At 37.8% G+C, this 16,112-nt stretch overlaps 1 protein-coding gene across 1 annotated transcript in view; it reads left to right on the top strand.

Moving 5' to 3' along the window:
- Positions 1-16,112, top strand: part of ACOT12 (acyl-CoA thioesterase 12) — a 46,283-nt gene that overhangs the window by 21,644 nt on the left and 8,527 nt on the right. The window contains exons 6-11 of the mRNA XM_047778213.1: positions 2,908-3,064; positions 4,633-4,752; positions 5,625-5,775; positions 6,293-6,348; positions 6,633-6,696; positions 7,353-7,436. Of these exons, the coding sequence (XP_047634169.1) occupies positions 2,908-3,064; positions 4,633-4,752; positions 5,625-5,775; positions 6,293-6,348; positions 6,633-6,696; positions 7,353-7,436 (632 nt within the window). The remainder of the gene's footprint in view (positions 1-2,907; positions 3,065-4,632; positions 4,753-5,624; positions 5,776-6,292; positions 6,349-6,632; positions 6,697-7,352; positions 7,437-16,112) is intronic.

Here is a 16,112-nt window from a genome sequence, read left to right as displayed (position 1 = left end):
GCGGAGAAATGAAAATTAAAACCAACATGAGATACTACTTCACATCCACAAAGCTGGAAAACTTCAAGAGTCTACAACTCCATTTAAGTGAAAATGGGGAACAGTGGGAATTCTACTAAACAGCAGATAGAAGTACACATCAGTACAGCTATTGTGTTACCTAAAAGTATTCTGTTGTTAGAACTGTGAGTGTGGAATAAATCAGCAAAGTTAACTTTATTCATCCATCCATTCATTTAATAAATATTTACTGAGCACCCACATTCTGAAATTATATTGGAATAAAAAAAATCAGTCCTTGCTCAATGGAGATTAGAATCTAGTGGATCGGATAATCAAAGAACACACAAATAAATATAAAATTATAGCCATGACATAGAAGATAACCAGCATGTGGCACTGTGGTTGTTAGATATGGACCTCTTGGCCACCCCAGTGTCACTCAGACTCATTTACACCATGGCTGGGCAGAAAAATCATCATTTGTAATAAAAAGAAGAAGGTTCCACTTAGGGACTTTCCATTGAGGGATCATATTTGGGGGACAGTCACTGACGTCTTTGCCCAAAGTCTTAGAATCACCAGAGTAGAAATAGGGCTGAGAATGTAATTTAAACTGAACTGGGGACTCTTTAAGGCATACCAACTATCCAGGGGGTTGTGTTGGAGGCATTGTCAGTCTGTGCCCATCCACTGATGTAAGTCCCATTGGGGCAGAGAAGGGGGCAATAACTGTAAATAGTGCTCCACTTTCAAGCGACCCATGTCAGCCCCTGTTCCTCTTTTTCAAAGTTGTTTCTAAGTTATATGTATTTCCAGGCTAATTTTAACATTAGATTTCCTATTTCTACAAAATACCCCATTTGTGAATTTTATTTGGAATTGCATTGAATCTATAGAACAATGTGGGGAGAATTAAAGTTTTGACAATATGAACATTTTCTGACCAGGAGCACAGTATAGTTTTCCATTTATTTTGCTCTTTTTCATTTCTCAGTAATGTTTTGTAAATTTCTGTGCATAAGTGTTTGATGGGCTTTGTTTTATTTTTGTGGTCGGACGTCTCTAAGAATTTAATCATTGTGAAGTTATTATAAATGGTTTTTAATTTTTATTTCAACGTGTGTTGACAGTGTATAGATCTACAACTGATTTTTGTATATTGAGCTTATCCTGCAAACTTGCTATATTAATTTCCTATGACTGCTGTAAAAAAATTATCACAGACTTCATAGTTTAAAACAAAATGAAACAAAAAAATTATAGCCATGAAAGAAAGGTACAAGTGAGAGCTCCTAGTGGTGGGAGCCAGAGGAGGCTTTCCTGAGGACACGTGACTGAGATGGACCAAGAAAGAAGAGAAGGAGCAACAAGGTCTTACTATAGAGCACAGGGAACCATATCCGATCTCCCGGGATAGACCATGATGGAAAGGAATATATACATAAACACAGCCACTTTGCTATACAGCAGAAATTGGTACAATATTGTAAATCAACTATGCTTTAATAAAAAAAAATTTTTTTAAGAAAGAACAGAAGGTAAGTGGAAGAAGGTGGTAGTGGTGGCCAGCAGAACTGCTGCCGACCGAGGGACGACCATGTGCAAATGCCCTGATGTCGAAGAAGACACTGTTTAGCTTAGGAACTGGAAAAAGGCCATTGTGGTTGGAACAAAGGGAGAGAGACTGAGAGAAAATGGGTGGCAGCAGACTAGCTGGGGCTGGAGAAGGAGGCAGAGGCCAAATAAGGAAGGAAGGGCTTGAGGCCATGAGGATGATTTGGGATTTTTCTAATAGGACAAGGGGACGTTACAGACATGTTTTTAAGCAGGAGACCCAAAGGATCAGCAGAATGAAGGGGGAGAAAAGAAAAGACCAGCAATTGATTAAAAATATAAAAATTACATTAGGAAATGGAGTTAAAAGACTCTGTAACTACACTTCTCTGCTCACTTATATGTGACTTGGCCAAGAATGGCTCCATCCCCAGCTACCAACAACAGCTGGGCAGATCTGTGCTCTCTTTCAGCTCTGCCTCTAATGGTACAACCGGGATGGTACCCTTGATTTGTAATTCCTCCCTGCCTCTCCTCAACAACAGCACGTGAGATTTAAGCCTAGCTGGTGATTCACTTGATGATGCAGGAAGTGTAATTGAATACATTTTACTGCTTTGCAGCCAAAGTAAATGATTTCTCCATTGTTGAGAGTAAAAACCAATTTGTCAGTAAATGAAGCAGATATGATTCAAAAGAAGCAGAAAAAGACACCAGGGATACACTGTATTGTGTCTTTTCTCTTTGTGACTGCATCCATTACAAAACAGAAACCACAGGAGGCCACATTCTGATTCTGAAGTGTATAGTACGGCAAACCATTCCAGAGTCTCAGTGTCTGTGACCCTTTAAAGTTCAAATCACTTTCTTTTCAATAACTTTATTAATATACCATAAATGGCCCATATCTAACATGTAAAACTTGCTAGATTTTGAGACACATATACCCTCATAAAAAACCATCACCACAATCGAGATAATAACATATCCATCAATCCCTGAATTTCTTTCTGCCCTGACCTGCTCTGATCTGCCTCTCTTCCACCTGATGCAACCCAAATTTAAACTTAATCATTCTTTTAATTAAATTTCTGGTTGTCTTGTAAAATAACTTGGCGTTCAGTCTCTAAAATATCCTCTCTGATCTGTTCTTATCCAGTTCACTGTAAATACCCATGGTTCAGAGCGACTGTAGAATAAAACCTATTTATTTCCTCAAGAGTTTTAAGTCTTTGGTAGTAATTCAGTGTTTCTAAAAATCCTGTGAGTTGAGTGTGCTGCTGGGAAGACAGGCTGCAGTCTTGGGTTCTGTGTTTAACTCCACCATGTTTGTTGACACCCACCTTTCAGGTTCCATTTGTGATGAAGAGGAAGGAACGGTTTCCACAAGGGGTACCTTCGTGCAGAGCATCGAACTTGTTCTCCCACCCCATGCAAACCATCATGGAAATACATTTGGTGGCCAGATTATGGCTTGGATGGAGACAGTGGCTACTATTTCTGCAAGGTGCTTGGTTTTGACCTTTGGCTCGTGATCTTGGGATCAGTGGGAAGAGGAAAGAAAGGGTCTGAGACTCAGCTCTTGAGTGAATCAAGGAAACAAAGAGAGGGCAATGTTGCCTTTTTATCAAAATGAGAAAATGATTAGTCATTTTCCTGTTTACCTTAGAATTATTTTGCCCTTTTGTTTGAAGGTGAGTGTTTAAATTTTTGTTTCAAAAATAAACAGAAAATGACAGTTCTTATCCTTTATTCTGAATTATGTATGAATGTTGATCTTGTGACACCACAACTCTTTGTAACAATAGTTATGGCAAAGTAGACCGGGAATAGAAACAGAAGACAGCCTCTATCTACACTTAAACATAGTCAAGTTATAAACTTTTTTAAAAGGCAATTTACAATTAGTTCTGACCTTTGAAAGTGTTGGTTAGAATCAGTATGGCCAAAGGATTAGCTGAAAAAAGATGAGAAAGAGGGAAGAATTTGGAAAATTACTTTTAAGTGCTCCTCAGTTTCAAAAGGGCTATTTTATGATTAATGGAACCATGTAGGTAATCGAGCAGCTTTAAAGAACACTGTGTACTCTGGAAATTCATTTGAACATGATCTGCCCTTCTGACAATTTTTGTAACCACTGAAAATTGTTAAGGTTTTATTTTCCCCAAATCAAAAGAATTCTATTATTAATACATCTATGGTTATGACTATGGTTAGAACCTGTGGTTATCCTTCCTATAAATTATGCACAAATATGAGAGCTTGTTTTAAAAATGACATTGTCATTCTTAACACCAATAAGGCATTTGAACCTGTTTCATTGTAAAGGCATACAATATAATTAACTATGGCAGCTTCTGTTCACTCACTGTTGGGCACAATTCTTTAGAGTAACTGCATGACTACTATGGGAATCCAAAATGTAGAAAATTATGAAAGTAACTTTCTGAGATTACATTTTCGTTATGGATTTTCAAAACCTTGCACACACAAAAAAATGTAAAATGTATACCTGGTAGCCTTTCAGGCTTTGTGCAGCAATCCAGGTGATTTTTATGTGGGGAAAAAAAAAATGAGTCTTTTGCTATGTGGGTGAATTCAGGTAACAGTGGAGCCAAGGAACTCATGTGAGTGGCACCAGCTGGCAGTTCTCGTCACTGTGCCCCACTCCAAATTGGGACTCACAGCCTCCTGTGATTGTAGTCATGAGCTGTCAGAGGAATAAAACCCTCAAATCAGAACAAAAGACAGTGGTTGGTTTTTCAGAGGGACTTCCACAGAGTGCAAAAGAAGAGCGGGATTGTCACGACAACAAAGAGAAACACCAGCATCTTGGTAGAAACCCCACAGCCTAGGGACATGGTATTATTTCCCAAAACATTTGCAGGCAATGTGCAGGACCACTCTCAATGCACACAATCCAAGTATTTATTTCTCTCTTGAGTTAAAAGAGATGTTCATTTAGAAAGCACCTTGAACACTGGTCTATTACATCCACCAAACAAAGCAGCCATTCCTGAAGATATTTTGGAGAATGATCACGTCTTCTCTCTCTTCTTCCCTTTGTTTCATCAGCCGCCTGTGTCGAGCGCATCCCTTTCTGAAATCCGTGGACATGTTTAAGTTTCGGGGACCGTCTACAGTTGGAGATCGTCTTGTCTTCAATGCCATTGTCAACAATACATTTCAGACCTGGTAAAGCATGTCTAGTGCTCTTACCCTGCTATAAGTGAATTCAAACTTGTCCTTAAGTGGTGTTTTGTCATTTTATTCCAACCTGGAGGTGAGTATAGGGACAACTTCGAAGTAACCAAGTGCTTTCTAATTTTTTTCTTGAAACTTCACTTAACCTTCAAAATCCATAGACACACATTTTAACCCTCTGTTCCACTTGAGGCCTCCTTACACCAAGTATATTATGATAATTTTTTTTTTTCATAATAAGGATGACTGTACGTCCCACTTGATCCAGGATGGTCCTGGTTTGTACTTGTCACAATTATTAGCTCTTCCTTTCACTCTCAAGCGTCCCAGTGACGTATGTGGTCAACCAGGTCATAAGAGACCTGTCATTTATCACCATGAAGTCCAAACCACTTCCCAGTTATCCAGTTATTTTTATTATTCTTGATACACAATAAAAAGATTTAACTTAGTATTTTTTCTTTTTAAGTGTAAAAAAAGAAATCTATATTTCCTATGCAGTTTCATTGTTTGATGCTTTTGTAATTACAGAACTATTGTTTTTAGGAGAGAAAACTTGACTTTGGCACAATTGAATGCCCCTCCCCCATTACGAAAATATGTTCATGAATGTATGTAAAGTTCCACTGGCCTTTTTCCCGCTTCATAGTGGGAAAGTAAAGTGGAAATGCTCCCAGGAGCTTGTACCTCAGATCCATCGACCTGATGAAATGGATTTGAACAGCTGGACAGATTAGCAGACACAAAGAAACAACCTAGGGCCCTCATTCTCTTCCTTGCCTGGAGGAGGAGGTGGGGTGGTGGGCAGAGGAAGCCCAGCGTGCTCAGGTTCTCTACCTACTGCCCTCATTGCCCTTCTGCAGTGTGGAAGTGGGAGTGCGCGTGGAGGCCTTTGACTGCCAGGAGTGGTCTGAGGGCCGAGGCCGTCACATCAACAGTGCTTTTCTCATTTATAATGCTGTCGACGATAAAGAAGACCCGGTCACATTTCCCAGAATCAAACCCATGTCAAAGGTCAGTTATCAGCACGTGTAGTTCAGGTATCTGAACACTTATTCTGGGGGAAGCTGTGGGTACAGAGCTCTATTCAGACTCTCTCCTTGCACCAGCAACAACCTTCATGGCTATTCCCCTTTGGTTTTCTTTCTTTCCTGTGTTACAAAGCAAAATGGGCTTTTTCTTCTTTTTCCAGTTCACTCTAATCACTTAGAGCCACTGTCATCATTGAAATGATGGAGGCCCCGAAGTCCTCACCTTTACTCGGGCATACACTGCTGTTGGAAGTACATTGTCTTCAGTGTCACAATTCTGTCTTCTCCCACTTTACACCCGGTTCTCTATGCTGCTCCGCATTCATTGGAATTAAGTCTTTTGGAATAAGTTGCCTCATTGCCAACTCTGACCTGAAGCCTTTTCATGCAGGGACTCCTTGTTCCAAGTAGCTTCTTCAATTGACTTAGAAAAGAGAGACTTAAGGATTGAGCCCTGAGATATTAAAAATTTACTGATTTTACTTTGTTTTTTATTTAAGGATGATTTTAGACGATACCGTGGAGCTATTGCACGCAGGAGAATCCGCCTTGGCAGGTAAGGGACTTAGGTAGAGGGATTTTATGGAATCTTCTCTTATCTGACAAATTACATAGCAAAGAGCCCCCTCGGGGTCTCTATTCTCACATAATATAAAAAGAGAAGGTCTGATGTTTTCTGACTGTGGGGGCTACTATGATGGAAATTGTTCTTTCTGATCATTCCACCAGCAAAAGCAGCCTTTTGAAACTGCTGATTTCAGTTCAAGAAAGTGTCATAGTTTTTGCTGTGTGCTAAGGGCAAGAAAGAAAACTGTTATTTAACGTTTTAATTTTTTCCAGAAAATATATTATTTCCCACAAAGAAGAGGTTCCACTTTGCATACACTGGGATATTGGCAACCAGGTGATGACACTTTTATGATTCGAAGTTCTTCATGTAAAAATCACTTCCTTACAAAAACTGAAATTCCCTCATTTAACTGACTCATGCCTATGCAGGTTAGATGAAAAGGAGAATTATAGTAACCAGTCATCTCAAAATGGAATAAAACTAAGCTGTCAGTAACTAGTTATCAGCCAGTTGCTTCGCTGCCTTATTTGAATTATGTGTACAGTTCCCAAGTCACAGACTCTGGATCAAATGCATTCAAGCAGCATGAGACATTGAGATCTGGTGTCATACCATGGTTCCTGCTGAATGATATACCCACTGGCTTGCAATTTTATAATACAACAACACAGTATTAGTTTCTGACCATAAAATGTAAAGGGAAATCCAAGTTTACTTATTACATGTTGATTACAAGTGATACTGAATGGTATGCTTATCTTTGCTCAGGATACCAATTAAAATGATATTTATTTGCTAAGCATAGGAGACTCACATTATCTTATCTGAATTCTGAATTAAGAGGTTGGGACAGAAATTACGTTCCTGTAACTTAGTTCTAACCTCAACAGCAGCACTTTGGCTCTAACAATGTCCAGTTTCTGAGCAGAAAATATTTGATCATATATCTGTGCATTGAACTCACAGCTTTTCAAATATTTGCATTTTAGGTATCTTTGAGTAATGGCAATGTGGAGGCTCTCAAAAATCTGGCAGCCAAAAGTGGTTGGGAGCTTACCAGTGCTGTGGAAAAGGTAGGAGGCATCCAGGTATACACACAACCTGTCGCCCATCACAAATGAAAATTGTCATGTTGGTGGTGGTTTTGCTACTTCTTCTTCTTTTTTTTTTCTCTCCTTTTTAGGGCCATACCTACAGCATATGGTAGTTCCCAGGGTAGGGATTGAATCAGAGCTGCAGCTGCTGGCCTACACCACAGCCACAGCAACACGGGATCCAAGCCACATCTGCAACCTACACCACAACTTACAGCAATGCCAGATCCTTAACCTACTGAGTGAGGTCTGGGATCAATCCCATATCCTCATAGATACTAGATGGGTTCACTGCCACTGAGCCATGACAGGAACTCCCAGTTCTGATGCTTCCAATGCTGCTTCTAAGATGGTAAAAAAAAAAAAAAAAAAAAAAAAAAATGGAGATAAAGATGGCAGAGTAAAGCACAGTGAGCTCACTTCTCACCACAAACACATTAAAAATACTTCTATATGTGGAGCAATTTACACTGAAAACAAACTGAAGACTGGCAGAAAGACTCTTATACAACAACCAAGATTGTAAAGAATGATCCACACAGAGTCAGGTAGGAGGGGAAGAGAAGCGACCAAGTCAGGGCCTGCATCCCTAAGAGATGTCATGGGGGGGGTATCACACAGGCTCAGAGATCCTCCCCAGAGGGAGAGCAGTTTGAACCATGTGCTGTGCACCCCAGCCCTGAGGTCTGACACCAAGAGAAGGAGTCCCCTTAGCTGGTTTGAAAAGCAGTGGGACTAACGAACAGGAAGGCTATAAGAAACCCGGACTCCACTGTTAAAGAGCACTTACATGCTGCCTTATCCCTGGGAACAAGGCAAAGGAAGCAGATTGAAACCTCCCAGGGTTATGGCTGGTTTGCTGGGACCATCCTAGTGTGTACCCTGGCCCACATCAAGCACCTGCTCCAGCCTGTATAGCTCCATCACAGCTCCCCACTAGGGGGAAGGTTGCCAATGCTGAGGAGAATGCACAGTCGGAGGAAATGGAGACAGCTCAGACCAAGCACTACATCTGAATAGGGTGAGAGTGGCCATTACTGGTATTTGCAAAAGTGATGGATCACAAGCTGTCTGGAGCTCCAACTGATGTGCCAAGATCACCCAGCACATGCCCCAGCTTACACCAGGTACCTGCTCTGGCCCTTCTCGCTCTAGCACTGCTCCCATCTCTGGTTAACAGTGCCATTGTCTGTGTGGAGAAGAGTACACACATAAAAGGAACAGAATCAGCTTTGACTCAATCCTCAGGGCTTCTGTGCCAGCACCCTGGGATCTGACACTGCCCCTAAAAGGGCAGTAATGGCCACTGAACATTGGAGAAGCCCCAGCTCACACCTAGCTCTGCTTTATCCCTTTCATCTCCAGCCTCAATTCCCACCAAGGTGATAGCCACAAGTACACCCTGCGGAAGAAGTGACCCATCCTCACTTCAGACCCAGCTCCCACCAAAGCCACAGGGCACACATAGATTGCATATGGATGCTCCCACACAAGGATACCCCTTCAAGACCAAGATAACTAACCACTGCACCTAATTTCATACAGAGAGAAGAAAATGGAGGAATTTGTTTCAAATGAAAGAACAATAAAAACCTTGACAAAACAACTAATGAAAGAGATGAATAATTTACCAGATAAAGAGTTGAAAGCATTAGTAATAAGAATGCTAAGTGAACTAGAGAAAAGGACAGATTGAACACAATGAGAATTTTAACAAGGAACTAGAAAATATTTTTTTTAAAAAAAAAAGAACCAGTCATAACTGGAGAGTACAATAACTGAAATGAAAAACACACTAGAAGGAATTAACAGCAAACTAGGTGATAAAGAATGCCTAAGTAATATGGAAGATACAATAATGGAAATCACCTAAACAGAACAGCAAGAAGGAAAATAAATTTTAAAAAATACAAACACCAGACTTCAGGCAATATTACAAAGTCACAGTAATCAAGACAGTGTGTTAATGGTACCAAAACAGATATACAAACCAATGGAACAGAATAGAGAACCCAGAAATAAACCCAGACACGTACAGCCAACTAATCTTCCATAAAGTAGGCAAAAATATAAAATGGGAAAAACACAGTCTTTTCAGCAAATGGTGCTGGGGAAACTGGAGAGCCACATATAAATCAATGAAACTGGAACACATCCTCACACCATGCACAAAAATAAACTCAAAATGGCTTAAATGTATACATAAGACAAGACACCATCAAACTCCTGGAAGAGAACATAGGCAAAACATTCTCTGATATCAACCTTGCAAATGTTTTCTCAGGTCAGTCTCCCAAGGGAACAGAAATAAAAACAAAAATAAACCAATGGGACCTAATCAAACTGACAGGTTTTTTCACAGCCCAGGAAACCATAAAAAAAAAAAAGACAACTTAAAGAATGGGAGAAAATAGTTTCAAGTGATGCAACCGACAAGGGCTTAATCTCTAAAATATACAAACAACGTATACAACTTAACAGCAAAAAAGCCAACAACCCAATGGAAAAATGGGCAAAAGACCTGAATAGACATTTCTCCAAAAAAGATATACACATGGCCAACAAGCACATGAAAAAATGCTCAACATCCCTGATTATTAGAGAAATGCAAATCAAAACTACCACAAGATACCATCTCACACCAGTCAGGATGGCCATCATTAATAAGTCCACAGATAACAAATGCTGGAGAGGGTAGGAGAAAAGGAAACCCTCCTACACTGTTGGTAGGAATGTAAATTGGTACAACCACTATGGAAAACAGTATGGAGGTACCTCAGAAAACTATGCATAGAACTACCATAAGACTCAGCAATCCCACTCTTTGGCATATAGCTAGACAAAACTTTCCTTGAAAAAGACACATGCACCTGCATGTTCATTGCAGCACTATTCACAATAGTCAAGACAAGGAAGCAACCTAAATGTCCATTGACAGATAACTGGATTAAGAAGATGTGGTATTATACACAATGGAATACTACTCAGCCATTAAAAAGAACACAATAATACCATTTTCAGCAACATGGATGGAACTACAGACTCGCATTAAGTGAAGTAGGTCAGAAAGAGAAAGACAAACACCATATGATATCACTTATATCTGGAATCTAATATATGGCACAAATGAACCTTTCCACAGAAAAGAAAATAATGGACATGGAGAACAGACTTGTGGTTATCAAGGGGGAGAAAGTGGGATGGATTGGGAATTTGAAGTTAATAGATGCAAACTATTGCCTTTGGAATGGGTAAGTAATGAGATCCTGCTGTATAGCACAGGGAACTATATCTAGTTACTTACGATGGAGCATGATAATGTGAGAAAAAAGAATGTATACATGTATGTGTGACTGGGTCACCTTGCTGTTCAGTGGAGGATTGACAGAACACTGTAAACCAGTTATAATGGAGAAAATAAAAATCATTATAAAATTTTAAAAAATACAAACAGTTAAAGGAAAATTTGGGTAACATCAAGCATATAACATTTACACTATAGGAGTCCCGGAAGGAGGAGAGAGAGAAAATGGTCAAAAATGTATTCGAAGAAATTATGACTGAAAAATTCCAGAACCTGAAAGGGGAAACAGATATCCAGGTATGAGAAACATAGAGAGAGTCCCAAACAAGATGAACCCAAAGAGACATATCATAATTAAAAAGACAAAAGTTAAAGGTAAAGAGAGAACTAAAGGCAGCAAGAGAAAAACAAAAAATATCATATAAAGGAAACCCCCCACAAGGCTATCAGCTGATTTTTCTGCAGAAACTTTATGAGCCAGAAGAGAGCGGCATAATATATTTAAAGTGCTTAAAGGGCAAAACCTACAACTTAGGTTACTCCATATAACAAGACTGTCATCCAGTATTGAAGGAAAGATAAAGAACTTCTCATACAAGCACAAAAACAAATAAAGTCATCAGTACTAAACCAACCTTAAAATAAATGTTACAGGGTTTTCTCTCAGTGGAAAAGAAGTCTACAGCAAGAAGTAATAGGAAAAGAAAAATTCCACTAATAAAAGCAAATATATAGTAAAGGCTGTGGATCAACCACTTAAATAAGCTAGAACAAAGATTAAAAAACAAAAAAATCATAAAACCATAAAATCAACTATGACTACAATAAATAATTCAGGGATAAACATGAAGATGTAAAATGTTACAACAAAAATATAAAATGTGGGGAAGGAGAGTTTTAAAATGTAGATCTTTTAGAATGCGTTTGATCTTAATGACTATCAGTTTGAAGCAAGCAGATATAATTACACTACAGCATATATGAACCCCATGGCAACCACATATCAAAAACCTAAAAAGATTCACAAAAATCAAAAAGAAAGGAATACAAGCACACTACTAAAGAAAACATCAAACCACAGGGGGGAAAAAAGCAAAAAGAAATGAACAGAGAAGAACTTCAAAAAAAAAAAAAAAACACCTGGAAAACAAGTAATAAAATGGCATTATGTATATACTTATCAATATTACTTTATTTTTTAAATTTTTTTTCTTTGCTTTTTTAGGGCTGAACATCAGGCGTAGGGAAGGTCCCAGGCTAGGAGCTAAATCAGTGCTACAGTTGCCAGCCTATGCCACAGCCACAGAAATGTGGGATCTGAGCTGTATCTGTGACCTACACCACAGCTCATGGCAACACCAGATCGATCCCCTACCCGCTGAGAGAGGCCAGGGATCAAACCCACACCCTCATGAATACTAGTCAGATTCATTTCCTCTGCCACAACAGTAACACTTCTATCTATAGATAATTACTTAAATGTCAATGGATTAAATGCTCCAATTAAAAGACACAGGGTGGATAGTTGGATAAAAAACCAAGACATTCTATATGATGCCTACAAGAGACTGTTTCAGCGATAAACACACACAGACTGAAAATGAGGGGATTGAAAAACTTTTACATAAATAGAAGAAACAAGAAGGCAGAAGTAGCAATACTTGTTTTAGATGACAAAATAGACTTTAAAACAAAGTCTATAACAGAAGACAAAGAAGGACATTATATAATGATAAAGGGATCAATACAAGAAGAGGCTATTATACCTATTAACATATATGTACCCAATACACAAGCACCTAAATATATAAAGCAAATACTAACATATATAAAAGGAGAAATTCACATTAATACAAAAATAGTAGGAGTATTTAACACATCACTTATATCAATGGACAGAATAGCCATATTGAAAATTAATAAAGGAACAGTGCTCTTATACAATAGACCAGTTGGACTTAAATCTGCAGAAAATTCCATCCCAAAACAGCAGAATACACATTATTTTCAAGTGTACATGGAGCATTCTCCAGGACAGATCACATACTAGGCCCCAAAAAAAGTCTCAACAAATTTAATACAACAGAAATCATATTAAGCACTCTTTCAGACCATAACATCATGAAATTAGAAATCAATTACAGGAACAAAAGTTGAAAAACACCAAGCACATGGTGACTAAACAATATGTTACTAAGAAACCAAGAGGTCAATTAAAAATCAAAGAGGAAATCAGAAAGTACTTCAGGATAAATGAAAATGTAAATGTAACTTTCCAAAATCTATGGAATGCAGCAAAAGCAGTTCTTAAGAAGGTAGTTCACAGTGATACAAATTTACCTCAATAAATTTAAAAAAATCTCAAATAAACAAACTATCTTACCATCTGAAGGAATTAGAAAAAGAAGAACAAAGCCCAAAGTAAGCAGAAAGAAGGAACTAAATAAAATAGAGACCAAAAAATAATGGAAAATATCAATGAAGCCAAGAGCTGTTTTTTTGAAAACATAAACAAAATTGATAAACCTTTTGCGAGACTCATCAAGAAAAAAACAGGGAGGACCCAAATAAACAAAATAAAAAAGCAAAGAGGAAAAGTTACAATAGATATCACAAAGACACAAAAAAAAATCATAATACCGTAAACAATTTTATGCCAACAAACTGGACAATCTAGAAGAAATGCATAAATTTCTAGAAGCATACAATCTTCCAAGACCGAATCAAGAAGCAATAGAAATTCTGAACAAACCAATCACTAGTGGTGAAATTGAATAAATAATCAAAAAACTTCCAGGAAACAAAAGTCCAGGATGGGATGGCTTCACAGGGGAATTCTATCATATAAAGAAGAGCTATTACATATCCTTCTCAAACTGTTCTGAAAAATTTAAGAGGAAGAAAAACTCCCAAATTCATTCTATGAGGCCACCATTACCCCAATACCAAAACCAGACAAAGACACTACAAAAAAAAAAAAAAAAGACAATTACAGGCCAATATTTCTGATCAATATAGATGCAAAAATCCTCAAGAAAATATTAGCAAGCTGAATCCAACAATACATAAAAAGGATCATATACCATGATCAAGTGGGATTTATTGCAGGGACATAAGGATGACTTTATATTTGCAGATTAATATGATACACTACATTAACAAAAGGAAGGATAAAAATCATTTCAATAGATGCAGAAAAACATTTGACAAGATTCGACATTCATTCATGATATTAACTCATCTAAATTGTGATAGAGGGAACACATCTCAACATATATGGTAAGTTCACAGCTAACATCATACTCAATAGCAAAAAACTAAAAGGCTTTTTCCTCTAAAATTAAGAATAAGACAAGGATTTCCACTATACATTTCTATTTAACATAGCATTGGAATTCCTAGCCACAACAATTAGACAAGAAAAAGAGAACACAAGAAAATAATCCCAGTTAAAATCACATAAAAAGAAGAAAATACCTGTGAATAAACTAAACCAAGCAGTTGAAAAATCTATTCTCTGAAAACTGTAACACACTGATGAAGGAAATTAAAAATGATATAAAGAAGTGGGAAGATATCCCATGCTCATGGATTGAAGAATCAATATTCTCAAATGACCATACTACACAAAGCAACCTACAAATTTAATACAACATCTGGCATGACAATACCCACGACATTTTTCAGAGAACTAGAATGAATAATCCTAAAATTTATATGGAACCATGAAAGACCCTGAATAACCAAAGCAGTCTTGAGAAAAAAGAACAAAGCTGGATATATCACAGTCCCTGGCTCCAGAGTATATTACAAAGCTACAGTAATGGTGCTGGCACAAAAACAGACACATAAAACAATGGGAGAGAATAAAGGGCCTCAAAATAAACCCATGCACTTATGGTCAATTAATCTATGACAGGGGTGGGGGCAAGAATATACAATGGGGAAATAGCAGTCTCTTCAATAAGTGGTGCTAGGAAAACTGCTCAGCTATAAGTAAAAGAATGAAATTAGAACATTTTCTCATACTATATACAAAAATAGACTCAAAAATTTAAGACTGGAGACCATAATACTCCTAGAAGAAAACAGGCAAAAAATTATTTGACATAAATCATAGCAATATGAGGAAAAAAGAACAAAACAGGATCTAAAATATTTTTCTGGATGTGTTTCCTAAAGCAAAGGAAACATATGGAACCTAATTAAGCTTTTCCAAAGCAAAGGAAACAATGGGGAAATGAAAAAACAGCCTATTGAATGAAAGAAAATATTTGCAAGTGATATAACCAATAAGGGGGTAACCTCCAAGTCAATATAAAAAAAAATAACCCAATTAAAAAATGGGCAGAAGGAGTTCCCTGGTAGCCTGGCAGTTAAGGATTCAGTGTTGTCACTGCTGGGGCTCAGGTTTGATCCTTGGCCCAAGAACTCCCTCATTCTGTGGGTGCAGTCAAAAAAAGAACTATGGGCAGAAGACCTGAATAGGTATCTTTCAAAAGATATACAGATGGCAAAGAGTCTCATGAAAAGATGCTCAACATCGCTCATCATCAGAAAAATGCAAATCAAAAATACAGTGGGTTATCACCTTATACCTATAGAGTGGCTATCATCAAAATGACCACAAATAACAAATGCTGGCAAAGATGTGTCTAGTACAATGTTTGTAGGAATGTATATTGGTATAGCCACTATGGAAAATAGTATGGAGGTTCCTCAAAAAACTAAAAACAACTACATGGTCCAGCAATTCCTCTCTCTCTCTCTCTCTCTCTCTCTATATATATATATATATAGAGAGAGAGAGAGAGAGTGTGTCATATATAATCATATATTCATGTGTAGGAGTATAATCTATAAAAATATTGAATCACTCTGTTGTCTACCTGAAATGAATATAACCTAGCAAATAAACTATATTTCAATTTTTAAAAAGGTAAAAAGTCTTGGGGGGGGAGCTTTTTTAAGAGTCAAGTATCTTTCCAGCTCTGTCACTTCCATCCCACACCCGCTGAACTAGGGTCCTTCAAATCACCTTGCACATTCCTACTCTGAGTTTGGTTTTCATATTCCACCTCTCTCTCCTCCTCCTCCTATCTACCTACCCCAGGCCTACCTGGTCTTCAACACCCAGGACTAAGCTTCTCCATAAAGCCAATTACCCTGACTGAAGGAACTTACCCCTCTAGGAACTCCTTTAACAATTACTTCTTTACAATTAATTTGCCAATCAATTATGCATTATCTTGTGACAGTTCCTCCATGGCTACACTGTATCGATATTTGTCTTATAGAGCAATTTAACTTTTTAACTTCAACACATGATCTTTTCCCTAAACTAGATTATA

Source organism: Phacochoerus africanus, chromosome 4, assembly GCF_016906955.1.
Source record: "Phacochoerus africanus isolate WHEZ1 chromosome 4, ROS_Pafr_v1, whole genome shotgun sequence".
NCBI classification, from domain to species: domain Eukaryota; kingdom Metazoa; phylum Chordata; class Mammalia; order Artiodactyla; family Suidae; genus Phacochoerus; species Phacochoerus africanus.
This window is presented reverse-complemented; position numbering and strand designations above follow the sequence as displayed.